Raw genomic sequence first — 23483 nt, forward strand, 5'->3', positions numbered from 1 at the left:
CATACAGTATGATACACTGGTTTGCAGGGTCGTGGCTGTAATTGTTGAAAGTGGAGTGCTCTACTGCACAGACTCGATATTGCTCCTCCAGGGCAGCTTCATTCCTTGTACCAAGATGGCCGCCGAGGCTACTGCTGAGCAGGTGTGGAGTCAACTTGAAACTGTATTAAGAGTGCCACAGTGGGAGACAGTAGTCTTCCATTTAGCTTCAGTGAGACCTGTGATTTACCTGTTGCTTTAGGCGCTGTTCCAGCATCCTGCACCTTTACATGGTACCTGCATACACTCACCGCTGGTGAGCTATATGACACCCCGATCTGCTCAAGCTCTGATCCATCTATCAGTGTGTATAACAGTGAGTACGGCTGTACCTGCTTTATCTTCAGTATAACCACTCCTCTGGTTTAGTAACTATGCAGTTTGTAGTTGTAAGGCATCCGCTGATATGTATAGAAACTCTGCTATATACTTAAGCCTGTACACACATATTTCCAGTTATTAGGGGTGGTCACTGGGGTTGGCACAGAGTGGTCTAACACCACCCGGGTCCCGCTGCCCCCTTCCTTCGCTGATCTAGACAGCACCGCCGTAGAGCCAGGAGAGAGAGGGCACCATTGCAGCCTCTCTCCCCACATGCTGCTTTGTGCTGCGCTGGGTAGAGAGGCAGCTACAGCAGTGTCCTCTCTCTCCCTGCTTGACGTGCGGAGGGGGGAGGGGGAGCAATCGCTCCTGCCACTCCCCTTCCCCTAGTAGCCATCCCCGCCACCCCCCTGCTGTTCACCTGGCGCCCCCCCCCCCCCCCCAAGGGGGGCTGGCCACACCCCCTCAGATTATCTGGGCCTATCACAGCTGTCGGCTTCCCTTGCTAGGAGGTCATGAAGGACAGCCGACAGGCTGAGGAGAGAGGATAGGATGGGGTAGATAGGTCCGAGAGAGCTGACAGGCTGAGGAGAGAGGCCAGGATGGGGCAGATAGGTCAGAGAGGATAGCCAACAGGCTGACGAGAGAGACTAGGTTGGAGCAAACAGGTCAGAGAGGAGAGCTGACAGGCTGAGGAGAGAGGCTAGGATGGGGCAGATAGGTCAGAGAGGACAGCCAACAGGCTGACGAGAGAGACTAGGATGGGGCAGATAGGTCAGAGAGGACAGCCAACAGGCTGAGGAGAGAGATTAGGATGGGGCAGATAGGTCAGAGAGGACAGCTGACAGGCTGAGGAGAGAGGATAGGATGGGGCAGATAGGTCAGAGAGGACAGCCAACAGGCTGAGGAGAGAGACTAGGATGGAGCAGATAGGTCAGAGAGCACAGCTGACAGGCTGAGAAGAGAGGATAGGATGGGGCAGATAGGTCAGAGAGCACAGCTGACAGGCTGAGAAGAGAGACTAGGATGGGGCAGATAGGTCAGAGAGGACAGCTGACAGGCTGAGAAGAGAGGATAGGATGGGGCAGATAGGTCAGAGAGCACAGCTGACAGGCTGAGGAGAGAGGATAGGATGGGGCAGATAGGTCAGGGAGGACAGCTGACAGGCTGAGGAGAGAGGATAGGATGGGGCAGATAGGTCAGAGAGGACAGCTGACAGGCTGAGGAGAGAGGATAGGATAGGGCAGATAGGTCAGAGAGCACAGCTGACAGGCTGAGAAGAGAGGATAGGATGGGGCAGATAGGTCAGAGAGCACAGCTGACAGGCTGAGAAGAGAGGATAGGATGGGGCAGATAGGTCAGAGAGCACAACTGACAGGCTGAGAAGAGAGGATAGGATGGGGCAGATAGGTCAGAGAGAACAGCCGACACTAGTGGAAGAGATAAAGCTGGCAAGAGTGATGGCAGCCAGGACGGGTGTAGTATGGTATGCCGGCGGCCGGGCTCCCGGCGACCAGCATACCGGTGCCGGGAGGCCGACCGCCGGCATACCGACAGCGTGGTGAGCGCAAATGAGCCCCTTGCGGGCTCGCTGCACTCGCCACGCTGCGGGCACTGTGGTGCGCTACGCGCGCCACGCTATTTTATTCTCCCTCCAGGGGGGTCGTGGACCCCCACGAGGGAGGAAAAGTGTCGGTATGTCGGCTTTCGGGATTCCGGCGCCGGTATACTGTGCGCCGGGATCCTGACAGTCGGCACACTGAAGACCACCCGCCAGGACATGTGAGAGCCTGGATACACTGAGCGGGCAGTGTGGTAGAAAAGAGATGAATAGGAAGGAAACAGAAAGTACAGTATAGAGACCTGTGTAACACAAAACTCCATTGAACAAGGAGAACAGATGTAATATAGTGTAGAGAGTGTGGGGGGAGACTATAAAAGGTAAATGACAGAACAAACGTACAGGGGAAAGGGAGAGATATAACATAGTTAAGCAAGTGATAACCTGTCAGTAAGTGAAATACTGTCTTTCATTTTAGTCAATAAATTAGTAGTAAAGTGATCTGTCAGTAAGTGAAGTACGACTTGCCATTGTAGCCAGAAGATTACTATATAATGGTTTGTTTGTCAGGGAGCAAATTACTGGTAGTCAATTAGGTAGCAGATCAATAGATTGTTACTGAACACGTCCAAAGTACGTAAACTTGTAGTTATATCTAAGCTTATAAATTACTATGAAATGCGTTGGTAGGACTATTGACTAAGGTGCAAAAAAAGAAAGCACATTTAACTGGGTCACTACAGATAATATAACGTGATTAAAGTGAATTTCTTTGCATTGTGTGCGCAGAAATAACTGCGTATTTTACCTGTATACTGTATGTAGCAGCGGCGGCTCCTACATTTGAGCAGGAGGGGGGCTGCCGCTGGCCAGGTGACGGGAGATGACAGCAGCGGCTTGACTGAGCATGCACAACTCCACGGCAGCTATGGACTGTATCTGCACCGATCACCCCCAGGGGATCGCAGCCCAGTCTGGCAGTCCCGGAGTGAGGAAACACCTCCCAATGGGACTGCCTGTACTGGGCTTGAATGGCAGGTAGGATTTCTAATAGAAGTCATCACTGACAGTCACTGTGTAGCCAGCGCAGTCATAGACTGCAACTGGCTCACTCCCTGCAGTGGCAGATTTTACTGGGCAGCTGTAGTCCTGCAGCCCATAGGTAAGATCCGCCACTGATATGTAGCATTGCTTTAATATAAACACCACCATTTATTCAGTCATTCATCAGCACAAAGTGTATAGTATATACCAAGGTATAGAACAAACCCTAGTGGTGCATGCATTGAGTAAATGATATGGGGCCTAACTCAGTAAGGATAGCAAATTCTGCTAATAAGCAGAATTATCTATCCTTTGGATTGCATGCTGGGGTCCGCCCATCGCAGGGCAAGGCCGCCCAGCATGCTAACCGGCGCCTCCCCCCCTTCAACAAGCAGAAATTGTGATAGCATCGCAATTTCTGCTTGTTAGCAGAAATAGAGAAAACTTCCTGCCGGCGCAGCTTAGCTGCACCCGCAGGAAACTCGCCTTCCCGATCGCACCGTGACATCATGCCGCCGCCGTGATCATGCCACCCCACCCCTAGTTCGTACGGCTCCGCCCCCTGCAACGCTCCATTTCCTCCCCTGAAACTGAGGATTGCCTGACCCCCCGACCCGCGACCGCCTCTGCCTGATTGACGGGCAAAGGCGATCGCATTTTCTGCAGCCCCACCGCAGAATATACGGGCGCATGCCCAGGATGGGCACTGCGCATGCGCTTGCTTCTTTTTCTCAATAATTCCGGTTGGATCGCACACTGCGATCCAAACCTGAATTGGGCCCAGAATTCCTTTCTTATTAATCCAACCCCAGAAACAGCTGTCGTAGGAAAAGGCTACGCTTTAAAATATTAGTGCGCTACAAAACACACAGAGAAAACAGCGCTGTTCTGGATTATAAATTATAATAGGCTTACCATACTAGCCCTTTAAACCGAGACACTCATGAATTACACAGGTTCTGTGGCTGATTAAAACCAGATGAAATGCAGGCTTAAAGTCAGCCAGCCACAGAACCTGTGTAATTCATGAGTGTCCAGGTTTAAAGGGATAGTATGGTCAGCCTAATTATACAGCAATTTATTACACATATAAATAATTCTAAAATCATTCAATGAACAAAACATCTTAATAAAAACAATCCTGATACAGTGTATTAGAATGAGAGGTCTATGTACTAAGGAGGTTATTCAGAGATGAATGCAGATTGATGCGTTCGTAGCCAGATTTGCGTTCCTCTCTGCACATGCTTAGGGCCGCCCAACACAAGGCAAGGACGCCTCCCGATGTGTCCGCAATTTAATTGCGGACGCACCGGAACTAAGGATGACACCTGGCAGTGCAGACTGACTGCGCTGTCGGGCGGTCAGCGGACATTTTTTTTTGGGAGCGACTCCATGTGATGTCCCGCAGTGCTGTAACCCCGCTACCACAATGCCGTTGCCTGTCAATCACATTGCGGTCGCATCCATCGGAGATGCGACCGCAACGTATATGGCCATGCAGCCGCTGCGCAGACACTACCGCAGTTTCCCACCTCCGGCAAACTGTGCTGCGGGACGCTATTGCAGCCAGGTCTGAATGATCCCCTAAGCCTTGGAGAGAGATAAAGTGGACAGAGCTAAAGTACTGTACCAACCAGTCAGCTCCAGTCATTTTTCAAACACAGCATCTAACATGGCAGTTAGGATCTGATTGGCTGGTACTTTATCTCCATCCACTTCAAGGTTTAGGGGGAGATGTACTAAGCAGTGATAAAAGTGGAGAAGTGAGCCAGTGGAGAAGTTGCCCATGGCAACCAATCAGCATTGACATAACATTTATAATTTGCATACTATAAAAATATACAGAGCAGCTGATTGGTTGCCATGGGCAACTTCTCCACTGGCTCACTTCTCTACTCTTGTCACTGCTTAGTACATCTCCCCCTTATTACATAGACCTCTTAGTTCTTCATAGACGCATACAGTAGGTGTATCTGTCAGGGTCCACCTGCTGTTGATGTCCCAATTTTAGAGTCTTAACATAGAGTTTATAGAAGCAGGGGGCTGTATAGTATATATAAAATATTTACTGCTCCAGCGATCTGAATCTAGAATTGGGGGATATGAACAAATCTTATGACATATATATATGTCATAAGTTTCGGGGCTGTCAACCCCTTTGTCAAGGTGCTTCACATCAGACACCTTGACAGTTGGTTATCCTTTCATGCTTCCTTGAATACAAACACAGCTATTGATAAGTCTCAGAGTGCCGAAGTTTTTCTTCAACCTTCTGCATCTATTTCGCTGAGAGCAACGGAGTGGATCATTACTCAGAGGAGTGCCGGGCTGTGTCTCCAATATATATACAGTATATATATATATTTTTTTTTACGTATGTTTTTTATTGAAGTGTAATATATAGCATACCACACAATAGTGCTATAACAATAGATTATAACACCAGTAGAACGTAAAATAAGAAAAGTGCTATCTTGACATATATACTGTACAATACAATAGTACAGTAACAATATACAATGTCCCAAGCAGATAATAAAGGCAATAACATTGCCATCTTTAAATATAACAGAATCCTTACAGGTTCAAATAATGAGTATCAAACATAAAAAAGCAACAACATAAAACAAGAAAGCAAATAAATAAATAAACAAACCAACACAACTGAAAGGGGTTCCGTCTCTCATCCCATCTCCACGCTGCCCTAATCCACTCATATTTCTAATCTGTCCTTGCCTGCTATAGCAGATTAGGAAATTATATCATACAGTATGACCAGAAGTGTACCTTCACAGCTCTCCCCCAATATCCCAGTATATTGTGCCTGCTAGAGAGTAAAGCTATAGCAGATGATTACAATCACAGCTCAGATTTACGTAGCTGTGCCTGTGAAGTATGCTGATCTCCGGCTGTGTTACAGTAATTTAGATGTATTACAGGTAGGCGGAATTGAGCGCTCACAATTTCCACTACCTGAAGATAACTGAGGGAAATCAGTGTACTTCACCCGCACAGCTATGTAAGTATGAGCTGTTCTTGTAACTATCTACTCTTAAAGCTTTATTCTAAAGCAGGCTCAATATACAGTATACATCATCAATCATATGACACTGACCATACACTCTTCTTTGTCTTTTTAGAAGTCTCTTTCTCTGGAGCATCACTTTGCAACACAGCATTTTGAAAAGAGTAACAACATAAAATTATCTTCTTGCAACAAACTTGATTTACACCCAGACTGTAGATTGGATTTCCCACTCTCCATTTTGAACCTTTGCACGCATCAGGCCTATTCTGGAAGCAATTTTTTTTATCTCCCATATCTATCAGCACACACTCAAAACATAAACACAGGAACAGCTTTTGTTTTCACTGTATCATGCTTTGCTTTTAAAATGTTCTCAAGACAGAGAAACACTCTACTTGATGTACAGTAGCACTACAATTACCAATGTGTATCACAGTCACTGTCCCTTTAATGCATTTTCAAAAGGAATCTGACATACTCCACTTTCATGAGGCAGATTCAAAACACTTGTTTTTCAGCAGGAAAAATTGTTTTTTTTTTATTAACCCTTTCCTTGCTGCATCAGTTTCACTAACACTTGCTTTTATTAGCAGAAATGCTTAAACAACTGTGTAAACACTTATTTTTATTCCTTTCCAAGGACAAAGTGTACACTTCAACACTTGTGACTATGGGGATAATTAAGACCTCATCGCTCGCTAGCAGTTTTTTGCAGTCCTGCGATCAGATAGTCGTCACCTACAGGGGAGTGTATTTTAGCTGTGCAAGTGTGCAATCGCATGTGCAGCCGAGCGGTACAAAAAACCTTTGTGCAGTTTCTGAGTTGCCCAGAACTTACTCAGCCGCTGCGATCACTTCAGCCTGTACGGGACCGGAATTGACATCAGACATCCACCTTGCAAACGCATGGACACGCCTGCGTTTTTCCAAACACTCCTAGAAAATGGTCAATTGACACTAACAAATGCCTTGTTCCTGTCAATCTCCTTGCGAATGGCCATGCGAATGGATTATTTATAAAACCCATCGCACAGCAACAATCCGCTTTCTACCCGTGTGATGCGCCTGCACATTGTGGTGCATACGCATGCGCAGTTCTGACCTGATCGCAGTGCTGCAAAAAAAGCTAGCATGCGATCAGGTCTGAATGACCCGCTATATACACTTGTTTTCTGGCAAATTTTGTTCCACCTTTTTGCAATTTTACTTATGCAGGCCAATTTCTGTTTAAACAACACATCACAACAGGCTTTTTGAACTCAACAACTCATTGGGCTTTATGCAAGTGATTCATCGTGTCTTCACTTTGCTGTGCAGAAAGCATCCATAATTCCCGTTAAGCTGCTCTTACAATGCACATATTTCTGCATAGATCTTTTGCAAGCCAATTCTCCACAACGTTTTTCAGTCTGGGTTATTTAGCTCGGTAGATTGTCTAGTGGTGCAGTGTTTAGGTGCACAGATCAGGGTCAGCACGCTGCTTTTCAGGTTCAATAAATAAATGAAGCTTTACTGTCAGCATATAGAAATGGAAACAAAAACAGCCTATCTCTCACTCAGGGCACTAGCTCACTTCTTGACCCCTATCTAAGAAGGGGTGTGGTGGTATGGTATGCCGGCGGCCGGGCTCCCGGCGACCTGCATACCGGCGCCGGAAGCCCGACCACTTGCTGCGGGCATTATGGCGCGCTATTTATTTTCCCTCCATGGGGGTTGTGGACTACCACGAGGGAGAAAAACTGTTGGTGCGCCGGGATCCCGACAGCCGGCAAACTGAAGACCACCCCTAAGAAGGCAGCTAGTCTGCAACACAAATGCTAAGTCCAGCCTGCTTCTTACAGGTCTTGCTACTGGCTTCTGGGCCTGGCTTTGATTCCACAACTTCATATGCACAGTCATAGAGTTTTATGGTCCTCTCTGCTCCACAGATGTGGACACTGGCCTCCTGGCTTACTGGGCTCTTTGGCTACCAAAGTCCAACTTGAACTTGTCTCCAAAGGCAGCCTGCCTGGCTTCCACAACCCCACCTGGGCTGTATACACAGGGCAGCAACCTCACTTGACTGTACAGTCTCTCCTGAAATGTCTCCACTCGGAAGCCCTTAAGGGGGGTACTCACAGAGCGATCGCTGCTTAAAATCTAAGCAATCTGACTAGACTGCTTAGATTTTAAGCAGCGATCTCTCCGTGTGTACGCCTCACAGCGATAGAGATGCGCAGCCCCGCGCATCGCTATCGCTGGTGCTAGATTGGCCAATCTAGCGGGTCGCTCACTTCACCCGCTGGGTGAAATGAGCTCACCCCCCCCCTGCACTCTCAGCACACATCGTGCTGTGCTGAGCGGCGGGAGAGATGTGTGCTGAGCGGTTCGCTCAGCACACATCTCTCCCACATCGGCCGGTGAGTACTGGCCTTTAGGTGTGTTCACATATCCTTTCTGTTCCCCATGTGGGCAGGTCCCTCCAGCCCCACACAGAATCTGCTGCCGGAGACCCAGGAGGGACACACAGGTGAGGCGCCTGCTGTGCCCTCTGTGCCCCTCCATCCCAAAATAGAATCAGTGGCGGCGGCTAGGGCGCCCCACAGCCCTGCGCGCCTCCAAGCGATCGTAGTGGCTGCGGACCCCTAGTAACGCCACTGCCTACAGCACAGGAGTGCTTTCATGTGGAGTTTCTAGAAGACTGCCATGGAAGATTTCAGAAGTTTAATAATTTAATCCATGCTCCAGGAAATGGTACAAATCTCATTTGACTCAATTCTGATATTTAGTCTAGAAGAAATTAACAGATGACCAATCAATAAATTATTAAAGCTACAGATGAGGGAGTGTGTTATTTTACAGAATGTTAAGGATTTATAAATCTGAGGATGGTCGCTTACTGGGTAGCGCCTATATTTATATTACTGAAGGAGCCATCTTAAAATGTAAAATCTTGTTAGACTGTATATTCAGTAAGGCTGCCACCAGGATGAGGTTCCAAAGTCTTTTTTAACCCTTTATTTTTGTATGTGTCAACCCCGTGTATTACCACCTTCCAAAATTACCTGCTATAGATGAGGGACACCTTTGAGTGGCTCAGTTGTGATGATGAGGCTTTATGCAATAAGATCGTTCAATATTTGGGCTCAATACAGTAAAAATCATTTTATCACAGTGGGATCTCAGAGATATTTTTTTTTTTGGTAACACTATTTGTATTTTTGATCAACAGTCTATTTATAAATGGCATTCACAATTCTTGGCATGGCCGCTGGGACCAGATCAGTCCCCAATTTTGCCAACCTGCATATGGTTGTCTTGGAAGAAAATTAAATGTGTAATGACCTACTTGGGGGAAAAAAAATTGTTTTTCTGTGGCTAGTATATAGATGATATGATTTTCATTTAGGATGTGAACTCAAATTTGACTTTTATGTATTACGTAAATAATTACAATTCATTTTTTTCAACGATTATCCTAATCTTCACATATATGCATCATCGCTTGGAAAGTGATAAAATAAGTACCAGTTAATCAGCTCCTAACTGCCATGGCACAGGCTGTGTTTGAAAATGGCAGTTAGGAGCGGATTGGCTGGTGCTTTATCACCTTCCACTTTATCACTTCACCAAGCTTAATAAATCTGCCCCTCAATCTGGCCCTTAGTTAGGAGCTCATTGGTTGGTACTTTTTCACTCTCCATTTTATCACTTTCCAAGCGATTATGCATCTAGCCCTATGTTTATTGGCTATCGCCTTTCTGGTTGCATAAAATGAAAGGCTATGGGCGGGATGTATTAAGATACATCGCCGCCCCTCGACGCTTATCGCAGCGATGTTGGTCGCATATGTAGTAACATATGCGATCAATATCGCAATGCGGTGCGGTGACGGAGGCCCCCCGCGATACCTGTGAGGCGGTCTGCGAGGGGTCTCCGTCACCTCTCAGGGGTCTCCACAGTGCCCGCATGCCGGGAAGCAGCAGCAGGCTGCCCCTGGAGCCGCCTCCTCCCCCCTGCAGATGGAAGGACCTCCGGCTGCGTTGCTAGGGGGAGGAGGAGATTACCTTCCGGTACCAGGCCAGCCTGGAGGAAGGTATGCCGGGGGGAGGGGGGTTGGTGTCTGCAGCGGAGGCGGTGGGTTGCGGCGGTCTGTGATAAGAAGCCCATAGGCTTCTATAGGGTATTGCCATCCAAAGATGGCGATACCCTGGACGGCGAAAAAACGGCGGTAGGGTCTTAGTAAATTTGAAAATACGGTAAAACCCCCGTTTTCGGGGGTTTTACTGCATTTTTCCTTTAGTACATCCTGCCCTTTGTATGAAAAGCTTACCTAAAAACCCATAGATATATACTGTAAGTAACCATTTCTATTTTACCAGCCAGCATTAAGGGCCGTGAATTAAGAAAACTTACTTAAGAACAAATTACAAAGGATCAGAAGGAATTGTTCCCTGACTTAAGTTTTAAATCAATCTATTAAATAATGCAGTTGAACGAGTTAGTAAAATGAATAGGGAACATTGTTGTGTAATAAAATGAAGCCATATAATGAGCCAATTTTCTTTATACCTAAATATAATATACCCGTGCGTCACATGAAAGTTAGTGGTTTTTTTTGCTACTGCACATGTGCGAAAAAGAAAGTAAAAATGTGTGCAATGCGATGGTGTGCCTAAAAATGCGCAATAGCGATTCAGGCGCACGCATGAAGAACCGCTGAGACATGTATAGGGCGTTACTAGGTGGTGACTGGGAGGCAATAGGGGGGGTGGCAAAAAAAGGTGCACGCAGAGATTGCTTGGTATGGGTGTGCTATGGGAGTGTCAGGGGCGTGTCACTGAAGCATTTGCATATAGAGGCGCTCAGCCGCCGACATAGAAAGCTAAACACAGGCAGGGAAACTGCATGTACCATAGAGCTGGTGCAGTTTGCTGCGGTGCAGCTGAACTTTGCGTCTTTGCGCTCCTGAAGGAAATAGATGATGAAAGTGTGTGCCTCAGTTCTTGCTCACTCACTTTCCTGTATATGGGGGAATGGCTTTGTAGTGCCACTTGCATATGGCTGCAGACGTAACTGCAGCAAGATACACACGGATGCCGCTCGTCTGTCTCTGAATCTGATACCAGAATGCTGACACCAGAATCCCAACTGGATCAGGAGACTGACACTGGAATTCTGACAGCCGGCATCCCGACTGTAAGTATAGCGTGCGTGTTAGGTTTAGGGCCGGGGTAGGGGTGGGGTTAGGTCTAGGCACCACTGGGGTGAGGTTAGGGTTAGGCACTAAAGGGTGAGGGGGTAGGAAACAAGGGGGAACATATTTACCCTGTTAGAATTTTACACATCAGGATGCTGGCGGCGAATCATACTGAACCTGAAACCTTTATTCACCATTAGAAAGGTCCCACATTAGAAACACACCCCACCCAAATCTAACTCTCTCTGCACATGTTACATCTGCCCCACCTGCAGTGCACATGGTTTTGCACAGTTGCATACCTCCCAACATTAAATATAGTGGGATTGGGACTTTTGCGCACGCAGCCGAAAAAGGGGCATGGCCTATGTGAAAGGGGCGTGGATTCACAGCAGTGACGCGATCGTGAGCCACACCCCCATTTTTTAGTCAGTGGAGTCCCTCTGTCTCCATGCGCACACTGTCTATTCTCCGCTGCTCTGCCAGCAAAGCAGAGCAGCAGTGACAGGAGCCTCCCAATTGCCCCCTCCCACGGGTGGGACAGCGGGACAGTCCCAAAAAACAGGACTGTCCCGCGAAAATCGGGACAGTTGGAAGGTATGCAGTTGCTTGCTTTTTTGCTTTACTTACATGAATCAGGATCTGCGTGAATAGCTGTAATATTCAGACAACAACCCCTTACTAAAATTAGAGCTTGTTAGAAACTATTTATAGCTAGAAAGTGACCATGGAAAAAAATGCAGAGTTGTCATAATAACTGATGCAGAGATTGTAACCATTGACGACCTCCCTTCAAAGCTGTATAAGTTCTTTGTGTATCTCTCTTTGATGTCTGTGCATATGTCAGATGGTAATCTTCAGAAAGCTCACGGACAACAAAAGGAGATTTAGCAGTATTTAAAGACTTATTTTGTTTCATATTGTGCATATGAAAGCCTGTCCTTAAGCAATGAAGGACACTGAACACTTACAGAAGTGTCAATCTTCAGAATCATGAAACAATATATATTACGTGACCCAAGCAGTAGTGCATTAATGTAAGCGTGCGTCTCAGGCAGTGTGCACTTTGTATACACTGTTTCGTGTTTTTGAATGGTATTTTATAAAAGAAACTTCTGTAAAGGCCACGCATTTCAGGGGCAACAAGCCCGACACTTGCCCCCTCACCTTGGAATAAAAAAAGGTTTTATTTTCAACTACTCACAGACATATTTCTTTACTAGGCTGACGGAAGTATCCATCACTAAACTATGGGGGTAATTCAGACCTGATCGTAGCAGCAAATTTGAAAGCAGTTGGGCAACACCATGTGCAGTGCAGGGGTGGGGGGGGGGGGGGGGTGGCAGATATAACATGAGCAGAGAGAGTTAGATTTGGGTGGGGTGTCAGTGGCAAACGCAGGATTTGCATGGGGGTTTTTCCAGAACTGGGCGGAGCCAATCACGGGGGTGGGGACTGAGGTGACCCAGTATATGCTGGGTCCGTAAAACTAGTGTGTCTGTGTGTGTGTGTGTATATATATATATATATCTACACATATATATGCTTGTGCCATTATGCCACAGTTTACACTGCACCACTGGCTGTTGGAGTGATGCAGGTCGTTGATTAAGTGGATGCATTAAAATCATTTATACTAAAGTCCTGGAATGCCATGTCCTGTCTTGGACATTTGTTTGTTCTGACTCTTCTACACATATATATATATACATATATCTACACACACATATATATATATATATATATATATATATATATATACATACATACATACACACACACACACACACACACACACACACACATATACACGGGTGGTCTTCAGTATGCCGGCGGTCGGGCTCCCGGCGACCAGCATACCGGCGCCGGGAGCCTGACCGCCGGCATACCGACACTTATTCTCCCTCGTGGGGGTCCACGACCCCCCTGGAGGGAGAATAGAATAGTGTGGCGCGCGTAGCGTGGCGAGCGTGGCGAGCTGGTCGCCGGGAGGCCGGCCGATCGTAGTGAACCCATATACACATATACATAGCATATTAAACATGCATACACATATATATATACACACACATACAGTACACATATATACACATGTATATATATATATATCATATGTGTGTGTGTGTGTGTGTGTGTGTGTGTGTGTGTGTGTTTATATGTATGTATATACATGTGTATGTATATATGTAGGCACATGGATATATATGTACTATAATTAAAATAAAGTAAATTTTTATTGCTCTTGCAAGTGCCACCAGGAAGACAGCAGGCTGCAGAGGACGCTAGACAGTCATTAATAATACTCATGCAGCTAAAAAAAAAAAAAAAAAAAAATTTTTTTAGTGGAGGGGGGTTTCTGGGTACTCGGAAACCCCCCCTGGGTGCGCCACTGGGTGTGTTCAAACTGAAATCTAAATTGCAGGGTAAAAATAAAGCAGCCAGTATTTACTCTGCACAGAAACAAAATAACCCACCCAAATCTAACTCTCTCTGCACATGTTACATCTGCCCCGCCTGCAGTGCACATGGTTTTGCCCAACTGTTAACAAATTTGCTGCTACAAGGGGTCATTCAGAGTTGATCGCTCCCTGCCATTTTTCACAGCGCAGCGATCATTTGCTGCCGTTTTTCGCAGTGCAGCGAACAGGTTACTACTGCGCATGCGTATGCACCGCAATGCGCAGGCGCGTTGTACGGGTACAAAGCGGATTGTTGCTGGGTGATGGATTTAACGAAGAATCCATTTGCACAGTCGATCGAAAGGAGATTGACAGGAAGAGGGCGTTTGTGGGTGGCAACTGACCGTTTTCAGGGAGTGTTTGGAAAAACGCAGGCGTGTCCAGGCGTTTGCAGGGCGGGTGTCTGACGTCAATTCCGGGACCAAAAAGACTGAAGTGATCGCAAGGGCTGAGTAAGTCCAGAGCTACTCAGAAACTGCAAAAAACTTTTTCGTCTCGCTCGGCTGCACAGGCGTTCGCACACTTGCAAAGCGAAAATACACTCCCCCGTGGGCGGTGACTATGCGTTTGCACGGCTGCTAAAAGTAGCTAGTGAGTGATCAACTTGGAATGAGGGCCGCGGTCAGGTCTGAATTACCCCCTTAAGGTCCATACACATTAGACGATGTTTAATCGGCGGTCGACTGTACACACTGAGCGATATGACCGCTCATATCGCTCAGTGACGTCACGCCTCCGCCAGCCCTACATGCAGGTCGTGGACGACAGTCCAGATCCTGTATGCATGCCCTACCAACAGCGACGATCGTTGCCGACCCGCGGGGCCGCGCATCGGTCGTCACTGGCGGCATACACACTTGCCGATAAAATGAGCGACGTCACTCATTTTATCGGCAAGTGTGTATGGACCTTTAGACCTCATCTTTGCGTAGGGTATTTTCAGCAGTAGTATAGCAACAAAGTGAGAAGCCAGCATATTTTATACTTATGGTATCCAATCTATTCTTAGTGTACAGTAACCAAACATATAGCCCTGTTAAAACTAGTACCAGATTAATGGCTATTTATACTTTCAGCAGCACACGAACAGCTCACAAACTGCGCTGTGTCAGAAATACTGCCACCCGTGGCCCCTTTTTACAACTCGGATCGCCCCTTTTACCCATGACAGCAACGAGTGATATGTGTGCAGACGGCCTGTCGCACACCTTATATATTTGTGAGCTACGCGCTGCCGACGGCAAATGTAGGAGGTGTGGTCATAAAAATGTGACTTGACCGTGCATTTATACATACACATACAAATATACAGTACTGTGCAAAAGTTTTGGGCAGGTTTTTTATGTCTTTCTTACTTTTTCTTCTCTCTTTCTTTCTATAAGTGAGATTTTAGATTACAGTATGTTATATATTGAAAATTGTGTATTCTACACGGTTATTGGGGGTGATTCAGACCTGATCGTAGATTTGCTAAATTTAACACATCTACAATCAGTTTCTCTGACACGCGGGGGGACGCCCAGAACAGGGCTAGTTCACCCCCGCATGTCAGGCCCTACCCTCCCGCACTGGTGCAAAAGCATTGCACGGCGGTGATGCTTTCGCACCCGCCAACTAGCTCCCTACCTGCGCAGCCTAGCTACGCTGGCAGGCGGCTACCCGCTGCGTTCCTGATTGCAGCGGCTGCATGTGACGTCATGCAGCTGCCACGGCCTGCCCCTGCAAAGGTGCGGATATGCCTCCGTTGTCCGGACCGCGCCCCACCAATGGTGTTCTAATGCCATTGGCATGCCCCTTCCTGCCCCACGACCACCTTTGCCAGCGATTGCAGCCCTGAGATACTTTTGCATCGTACTGGGCCTCACGGGGTGCGGACTGCCCATAGGGCTTCAGACTGCGATCTCTGCCGTTGCAGTGATCAAGTCTGAATTTGGCCCTTTGCATTTGTCGTTATGTATGACTTGCTTTGTTGGAAAATTTTTCCTATGTCAATTAAAATAAAAATATTTGAGTGAAAAAAAAAAGTTTTAGGCAGGTGTGGAAACCCCCCCCCACAGAATAGTATTACAACGCACCGGAATTGAGTGACTTGAATTTATTTAAAACATATAAGTAATATATATAAAACAATGAATTACGTCCACCAGCCGGTTATCTTTTCCACAATAGAAAACTAGTGATATAAACTATATATCATTGGTCTAGCAAAAAGTGCAGCAGATTTATTAATAGTTCCTTTCTGGTTTGGTTTGTTATTTTGTAGCTTACTTAGATGTGTGCCAGCAGTGTATCAACTTAGTGTCAATTAATTTCACACGAGCTGATCTAAATGCTGCATTCGTTACTATATGGAAGCCACAATTTATACAGTCAGTATTATAAATACCAAATGGTTCCTTTTATACTCAGTATCCAGAAAGGAATTCAATATATTAATTCAATACATTGGGGCAGATGTATTAACCTGGAGAAGGCATAAGGAAGTGATAAACTAGTGATAAATGCAAGGTGATAAACGCACCAGCCAATCAGCTCCTAACTGTTAATTTACATATTGGAGCTGATTGGCTGGTGCGTTTATCACCTTGCACTTATCACTGGTTTATCACTTCCTTATGCCTTCTCCAGGTTAATACATCTGCCCCATTGTTTGATAGTCTGGCCAGACTCAATAAATTGTATAGTGGTCTCACCACTCGCCACACTCTTCAGCTGCAGAGCAATGGTCCTCCCCGGCTGCTGGTGCTGTTAACCTTACGTTGCAGACATCTCTGGAGGACTACTGGTGGAAAATCCAGGTCTGATATATTGCAGAGTGCTGTGTGGATAAGTCCGATTGGGTGGTGTAAGTCTAATGAAATGAACCTTGATGCATTTCCCCGCCTCCTTCCGGTATCAATGGCTTCCCCGCCTCCTTCCAGTATCAATGATAGGTCCGATCGGGTGGTGTAAGTCAAATGAAATTAACCTTGATGCGTTTCCCTGCCTCCTTCTAAGGAAGCCGCTGATACCGGAAAGAGGTGGGGAAACGCGTCAAGGTTCATTTCATTTGACTTACACCACCCGATTGGACTTATCCACACAGCACTCGTACCTAACTGCAACTGCCGTCACATGTGTAGTGTCAACATTACCCTGTCTATAAACCAAGCACTCAGGGCCAGATGTAATGACACCCCGAAATGCACCGGGGGTGCTATTTGCAGGCCGATCACTTGACATTTTTTTAAAGGGGTAATCACTAGCAAGGCAAAACCATTCCTTGTTGTAAGTGATTGCACCTTAAAAAGAAAAAAATCGGATGTCATCTTACACTTTCGGTGATCTTGGGTGTCATTATATCCGGCCCTTAGCTGGGAAACTGCAGCCTTCTTACACTATAGGACAGGGAGAGACAGACAAATCATGGTTCATAAACATGAGATGAAGCAGTTAATGCTCTGGTGACTCACAGAATAATCATCCATGCATGTCTGTTGATGACTCATAATAAAATGACATTGACTTTCTCTGTTGCAGGAGGAGGTGTCATGGGAGCCCCGGGACGAAATGCAGCTCTGGTAGCTCTGCAAGACCTTAAAGGATGATTCCCAATTTAAACAAATGACTTCCATTAAATATTTGAAGCCCAAATACTGTACTGTATACACATTTTCTGATTCAACATGGTAATATTGCTTAGTGTCGCTGCTATTGCTAATAGACACGGCAATGCAGCGTTGGTTCTCTTTGACCTGCTTCCTCCCACTTCAGACTCCACTGTCTTCTCTACGGGTGTTAGCTCTCACACAGGGACATCTATTAAGCCTTAGTAGATGTATTAAGGCTTGGAGATTGATAAAGTGGAGTGAGATAAAGTACAAGCCAGTCAGCTCCTGTCATGTTACAGGCTGTGTGGTCTATGTATTGCACTAAGCAGTGGTGGATGTGGCCTATGGGCTGCAGGACTGCAGTCCCCCAGATAAAAGCCGCCATCCCGGTTAGTGCCAGTGAGCCAGATGCAGTCTGAGACTGCACTGGCTTCTCTGTGACTGGCAGTGACTTCCTATTGGATGTCCTGCCTGCCAGTCACCCGCAGGACAGTCAGTCCCATTGGGAGGTGTTTTCTCCTTCTGGGACTGCCAGACCGGCTGCGATAAGCAGAGAGCTGGCTTCACGCACCCTAATCCCGCTTCTATGGGCTGCAGCCAATGCAGTCCATAGAAGCCGGGGGTTTTGCACATGTGCAGTAGCGGCGTCTGCGCATGCACCGGTCCCGTAACCTGACGGAACTATTACGCAGGTGACGGGAAACGGGGCTGGCTGTCTCCTCTCCTCCGAGGGCACGGCTTGTATTTGTAAGTAGGAACCTCCACTGTCACTAAGCCTTTGAGAGAAAGTGGAGAGAGATAAAGTATCCTCAAATCAGCCCCTAACTGCCATGTTACAGGCTGTGTCTGCCAGGCCCCTCCAGCAAGCCTGGGCCCAGGTAAATAGTGTTTACATTTACCTATCTTGGAGAGTGATAAAGTGGAGAAAAATAAAGTAGCAACCAATCAGCTCCCAATTGTCATTTTTTAAACCAAACCTGTAACATGACAGTTAGGAGCTGATTGGCTGGTACTTTATCACTGTGCAATTTATCACTTTTCATGGCTTAGTACATCTCTGGGCAGGGCCGGCTCCAGGCCTACTAGCACCCTGAGCGAGAAAATGTAAAAGCGCCCCCCCCCCCCCCCCCCCATGCGCGCGCTCCCGGAAAAGTGGGTGTGGCCTCTGGAAAAGTGGGCGTGGCCTCATAACTTCATATCATCAAACTATAAACATATTTTCACACAATTAGCAGCCTTACACATAGCCACAGTAGTGTTCCTTACACACAATGTCTCCAGTATAGTGCCAGATACACGACATGCCCCGCAGCAGTGCCAGCTACACATGACATGCCCCGCAGCAGTGCCAGCTACACATGACATGCCCCGCAGCAGTGCCAGCTACACATGATAGTGTTCACTTTTTAGGGCATGGTGCTGATCACAGGGAGGGCACATTTTTAAGTTAGGAGGGCAAAATGATGTACATACTGCTTGTTGTTCCCATACCTATATGACAAAGAATGGACAGTGCGCGCCGAAGGCGCGCAGCAAAAATTAAGGGGAGTTACTTCGTGGGGAAGGTACGTGGCCACATAATAGTGGCAATTTGCATTACACCACACAGTAGTGCAGCTAATACACACTGCACCAGGTAGAACCTCCTATACACTTTGCGCCAGGCACAGCACTGAGACACATTGCCAAGCCACAGACGCCTAGCGGGAACACTACATGACACGCCCCCCAGCAGTGCCAGCTACACGCGACAAGCCCCCCAGCAGTGCCAGCTACACGCGACAAGCCCCCCAGCAGTGCCAGCTACACGCGACATGCCCCCCAGCAGTGCCAGCTACACGCGACATGCCCCCCAGCAGTGCCAGCTACACGCGACATGCCCCCCAGCAGTGCCAGCTACACGCGACATGCCCCCCAGCAGTGCCAGCTACACGCGACAAGCCCCCCAGCAGTGCCAGCTACACGCGACAAGCCCCCCAGCAGTGCCAGCTACACGCGACATGCCCCCCAGCAGTGCCAGCTACACGCGACATGCCCCCCAGCAGTGCCAGCTACACGCGACATGCCCCCCAGCAGTGCCAGCTACACGCGACATGCCCCCCAGCAGTGCCAGCTACACGCGACATGCCCCCCAGCAGTGCCAGCTACACGCGACATGCTCCCCAGCAGTGCCAGCTACACGCGACATGCCCCCCCAGCAGTGCCAGCTACATAAATGGCCACAGAGTGCCAGATACATAAGTGCCCACACAGTGCCAGATATAAAAATGCCCACACAGTGCCAGATATGTCCCCACAGTGCCATATATAAAATTGCCCCCACAGTGCCAGATATGCCCCCACAGGGCCAGATACATAAATGCCCCCAGTGCCAGATACATAAATGCCCACACATTGCCAGATGCATAAATGCCCCCAGTGCCAGATGCATTATTGCCCCCCACAGTGTCAGATACATTAATGCCCCCAGTGCCAGATATGCCCCCACAGTGCCAGATATGCCCCCACAGTGCCAGATATGCCCCCACAGTGCCAGATATGCCCCCACAGTGCCAGATATGCCCCAGTGCCAGATATGCCCCCAAAGTGCCAGATAAATAAATGCCCCCCACAGTGCCAGATAAATAAGTGCCCCCACAGTGCAGATATACCCCCACAGTGCCAGATACATAAATACCCCCACAGTGCCAGATACGTACATGCCCCCACAGTGCCAGATACATACATGCCCCCACAGTGCAGATACATAAATGCCCCCACAGCGCAGATATGCCCCCACAGTGCCAGAAATGCCCCCACAGTGCCAGATACATTAATGCCCCCTCACAGTGCACAGATAAATGCCCCCCCCGCAGTGCCAGATAAATGAATGCCCCCCACAGTGCCAGATAAATGCCCCCACAGTGCCAGATACATAAATGCCCCCACAGTGCAAGATTCATAAATGCCCCCACAGTGCAGATATGACCCCACAGCGACAGATATGCCCCCACACTGTGCCAGTGCCCCCACAGTGCAGATATGCCCCCACAGTGCAGATATGCCCCCACACAGTGCCAATGCCCCCACATAGTGCCAATGCCCCCACAGTGCAAGATTCATAAATGCCCCCACAGTGCAGATATGACCCCACAGCGACAGATATGCCCCCACACTGTGCCAGTGCCCCCACAGTGCAGATATGCCCCCACACAGTGCCAGTGCCCCCACAGTGCAGATATGCCCCCACACAGTGCCAATGCCCCCACATAGTGCCAGTGCCCCCACAGTGCCAGTGCCCCCACACAGTGCCAGTGCCCCCACACACAGTGCCAGTGCCCGGCCCCGACGATCCCAACATACCTGCGGCGACGCTGGGAGGGGACGTGCTGCTGTTGAGCCTGAGGGCCACCGACTGTTCCTGGCCGCTTGGTGCGCGCTGCGCGGCGTCTGACGTCAGACGCCGGCGCCGCGCAGCGCACAGTTTTGAAAGGCCGGGGACGGCGGGGAGAGCTGCCTGCAGTGTACAGGGCCGGCTCCAGGTAAGACTATGGCGGCGCCAGCGCGCGGCGCCCATTAAGGGTGGCGCCCCGCGCGGCCGCTCTAGTCGAACGTGCCTAGAGCCGGCCCTGTCTCTGGGTCTGCTACAGCAATCCTCCTCTGCCTATGGGGGGGGGGGATGCGATCACACCAATCGTGCCCCCATGGATCTGACCTTGGCTAAGGAGCAAATGCCACCCCCTTTGGTGCAGGGCACCGCGGCACGTACAGTATTATTTTTAAAGGCTTTTTAAAGGGGGTGTGGCTACAGCTCCTGTGATTAGGCCATGCCCATTCATTACCTAGATCCCACTACCTCTCTACATATCTGGCTAATGCAACACCCATCTTGCAGGCAGTTCGGGACAGAGGCAGATACCATTCAGTTTTGCCATATTGGATGCAGTGGATGATAGGAGGTGTAGGTTGTGGCCAGGGCAGCCATCAGGTGGGGGAGGGACTGGTGTCCCAGGCCCTTACAGAGAAGGGGGACCACCCTTGGCTCCTGCTACTAACAGAGCTGCACCAGGCTGTGAAACAACAGCAGGTGGTTGATGCAGAGTGAAGACTTCTTAAAACAAGCCTTCAACTGTGCATCAGCTCTCTGTGAACCATCCACAACACTCCACCTATATGTAATATCACAATATATGACATCACATAGGTGTGGAGTGGTGTGGCTTAATCTTATTTTTTTTTTTTTTGGGGGGGGGGCTGTCTCTTTTGTCAGTCCCGGGCCCCCCAATTTCTGATGGCAGCCCAGGCTGTGGCCATAAACATTGCACTAAGAGTTAAAATATTTGAAAGAAAGCATAGCCAGAAAACTGATACTTGGATCCATAGGGGGCCATTCCGACCCGTTTGCACGCGGTTTATCACTGTGATGCGACCAGGTCCGGAATGCGCATGTGCGGCAGGCCGCAATGCGCGTGTGCAATGGTACCCGGCGACAGGTGTATGTCGCGTCTAATGAAGGAAGCGGTCGCAGAGCCGACCGCAAAGAAGATTGACAAGAAGAAGGTGTGCCTGGGCGGATCCGGACTGTTGGAGACCGTTTTCGGGAAGTGGTAAGGAAAATGCAGGCGTGTCCAGTAGAACGGAGGGCGGATGTCTGTGACGTCAAAGCCGACTCCAGCATTGCAGGGATCGTTGCACAGGGTAAGTAGGTATAGGGCTGGTCTTCTTCTGCTTGAAAATTTTTTAGTTTAGCAGGTCTGCACAAGTGATTGCAGCCCTGCTAAGCTAAAATACACTCCCCATAGGTGTGGACTAGTTGACCGCAGCAGCAGCAAAATGTTGCTGGCTGCGACCAACTCGGAATGACCCCCATAGTCATTTCTACAAAAGGTGTTTCTGGGTTTACAATAATAAAACAAACACAGAGACACATTTCTTGAAGAGATTATGGAAGAGATGTACAGAATCAGACCTTGGAGAGAGATAGTAGCTGAGTGAGAAAAGATACAAAGGTTCAAACACAGCCTGTAACCAGAGGTGTAGCTAGGCACCATGGTGCCCGGTGCAAGAGTATGTTTTGGCACCCCCCTCCCCTGCACTGACCCCCCCCAAACTCTCAATGAAAATATACCAAAGATTCCCCTCCCCGCCCGACTTGATAATCCCCCAGTGCCTCAATGAAAGTATTACCCGAGAACAACTGCCATACCAGACCTGATAATCCCACTATGTTACAGTGCCTAATGGCTGCTGCGGCACAGCTGTCTCTGCCTCTCTGGCAATTCTGGGACATTATTTTCATGTTTCAATTAAAATAATGTCCCAGAATTGCCTGAGGGGCAGAGACTGTTGTGCCACAGTAGCCTGAGGGGCAGAGACAGCTGCACTGCAGCAGCCTGAGGGGCAGAGAGAGGTGCTTCAGCAGCTTAAGGGGCAGAGGGAAGTGCTGCAGCAGCCTAAGAGGCAGAAGAGAGGGGCTTCAGAAGCTTAAGGGGCAGAGAGAAGTGCTGCAGCAGCCTGAGAGGCAGAAAGAGGTGTTGCTCCTTCTAATGCCCGAGAGAAGTGCTGCAGCAGCAGCAGCTGGGGCAGCGAGAGGTACTGCAGCATCAATGTAGAGAGAAGTGCTGCAGCCAGGGCAGAAAGAGGTGCTACAGCAGCAAGGGCAGAGAGAGGTCCTGCAGAAGCCGGGAAAGAAAGAGGTGCTGCAGCAGCTAGGACAGAGAGCTGTTTCAGCATCTGAAGTAGAGACATGTGCTGCAGCTTCCAGGAAAGAAAGAGGTGCTGCAGCAGCCGGGGCAGAGAGTGGTGTAGCAGGACAGAAGTAACCCTGCTGCACAGCTACAAGCAGACAGTGAGACATATAAAGAGGGTGAGCAGAGCTCCGGCATGTGCCAGCCGTCAGTGTCTCCTGCTGTTGCCTCTGGCCTGCCCTGTTCCCTACCTAGTCACTGAGTCCGAGTGCGCCCCTTCTGCTTCTCTCCCTCCCGCTCTGCGGCTGCCAGTACAGTGGGCCATGGAAATGGGGGGTGACGGGCGGCAGTGCGCCCTCTACATTTTTCAGCGCCTGGAGCTCGCGATCCACTGGAGCCACCCTTGCTACACCCCCTGCCTGTAACATGGCAATTAGGGGATGGTTGTTGGTACTTTATCTCTCTCCAAGGTTTGATGCATTTTCCCCATTGGCTTTATTACCTCTGGTATTATATTAAAGATGGGATTATTCCTTAAGAGAGTCGGTTAATGTTCCAGACAATGGGGTAAATGTAATAGGGTACGAGAAGCC

The 23483-nt window shown here is 48.6% G+C and overlaps 1 protein-coding gene and 1 long non-coding RNA gene across 3 annotated transcripts in view; one reads left to right on the plus strand and one right to left on the minus strand.

The window, feature by feature from the left end:
• PYROXD2 (pyridine nucleotide-disulphide oxidoreductase domain 2) overlaps window positions 1-17267 on the plus strand; it is a 168003-nt gene extending 150736 nt beyond the window's left edge. For both annotated transcript variants that reach the window (XM_063962289.1, XM_063962290.1), the window contains one exon: window positions 17154-17267. In XM_063962289.1, the coding sequence (XP_063818359.1) occupies window positions 17154-17221 (68 nt within the window). In that variant the 3' untranslated portion in view covers window positions 17222-17267. The remainder of the gene's footprint in view (window positions 1-17153) is intronic.
• The window catches only part of LOC135056750 (uncharacterized), a 139100-nt gene extending 118447 nt beyond the window's left edge, over window positions 1-20653 (minus strand). Inside the window, exon 1 of the long non-coding RNA XR_010244060.1 lies at window positions 20567-20653. This is a non-coding gene — a long non-coding RNA (uncharacterized LOC135056750). The remainder of the gene's footprint in view (window positions 1-20566) is intronic.
• Between the last annotated feature and the right edge of the window lie 2830 nt (window positions 20654-23483).

Source organism: Pseudophryne corroboree, chromosome 3 (assembly GCF_028390025.1).
Source record: "Pseudophryne corroboree isolate aPseCor3 chromosome 3, aPseCor3.hap2, whole genome shotgun sequence".
NCBI lineage: Eukaryota > Metazoa > Chordata > Amphibia > Anura > Myobatrachidae > Pseudophryne > Pseudophryne corroboree.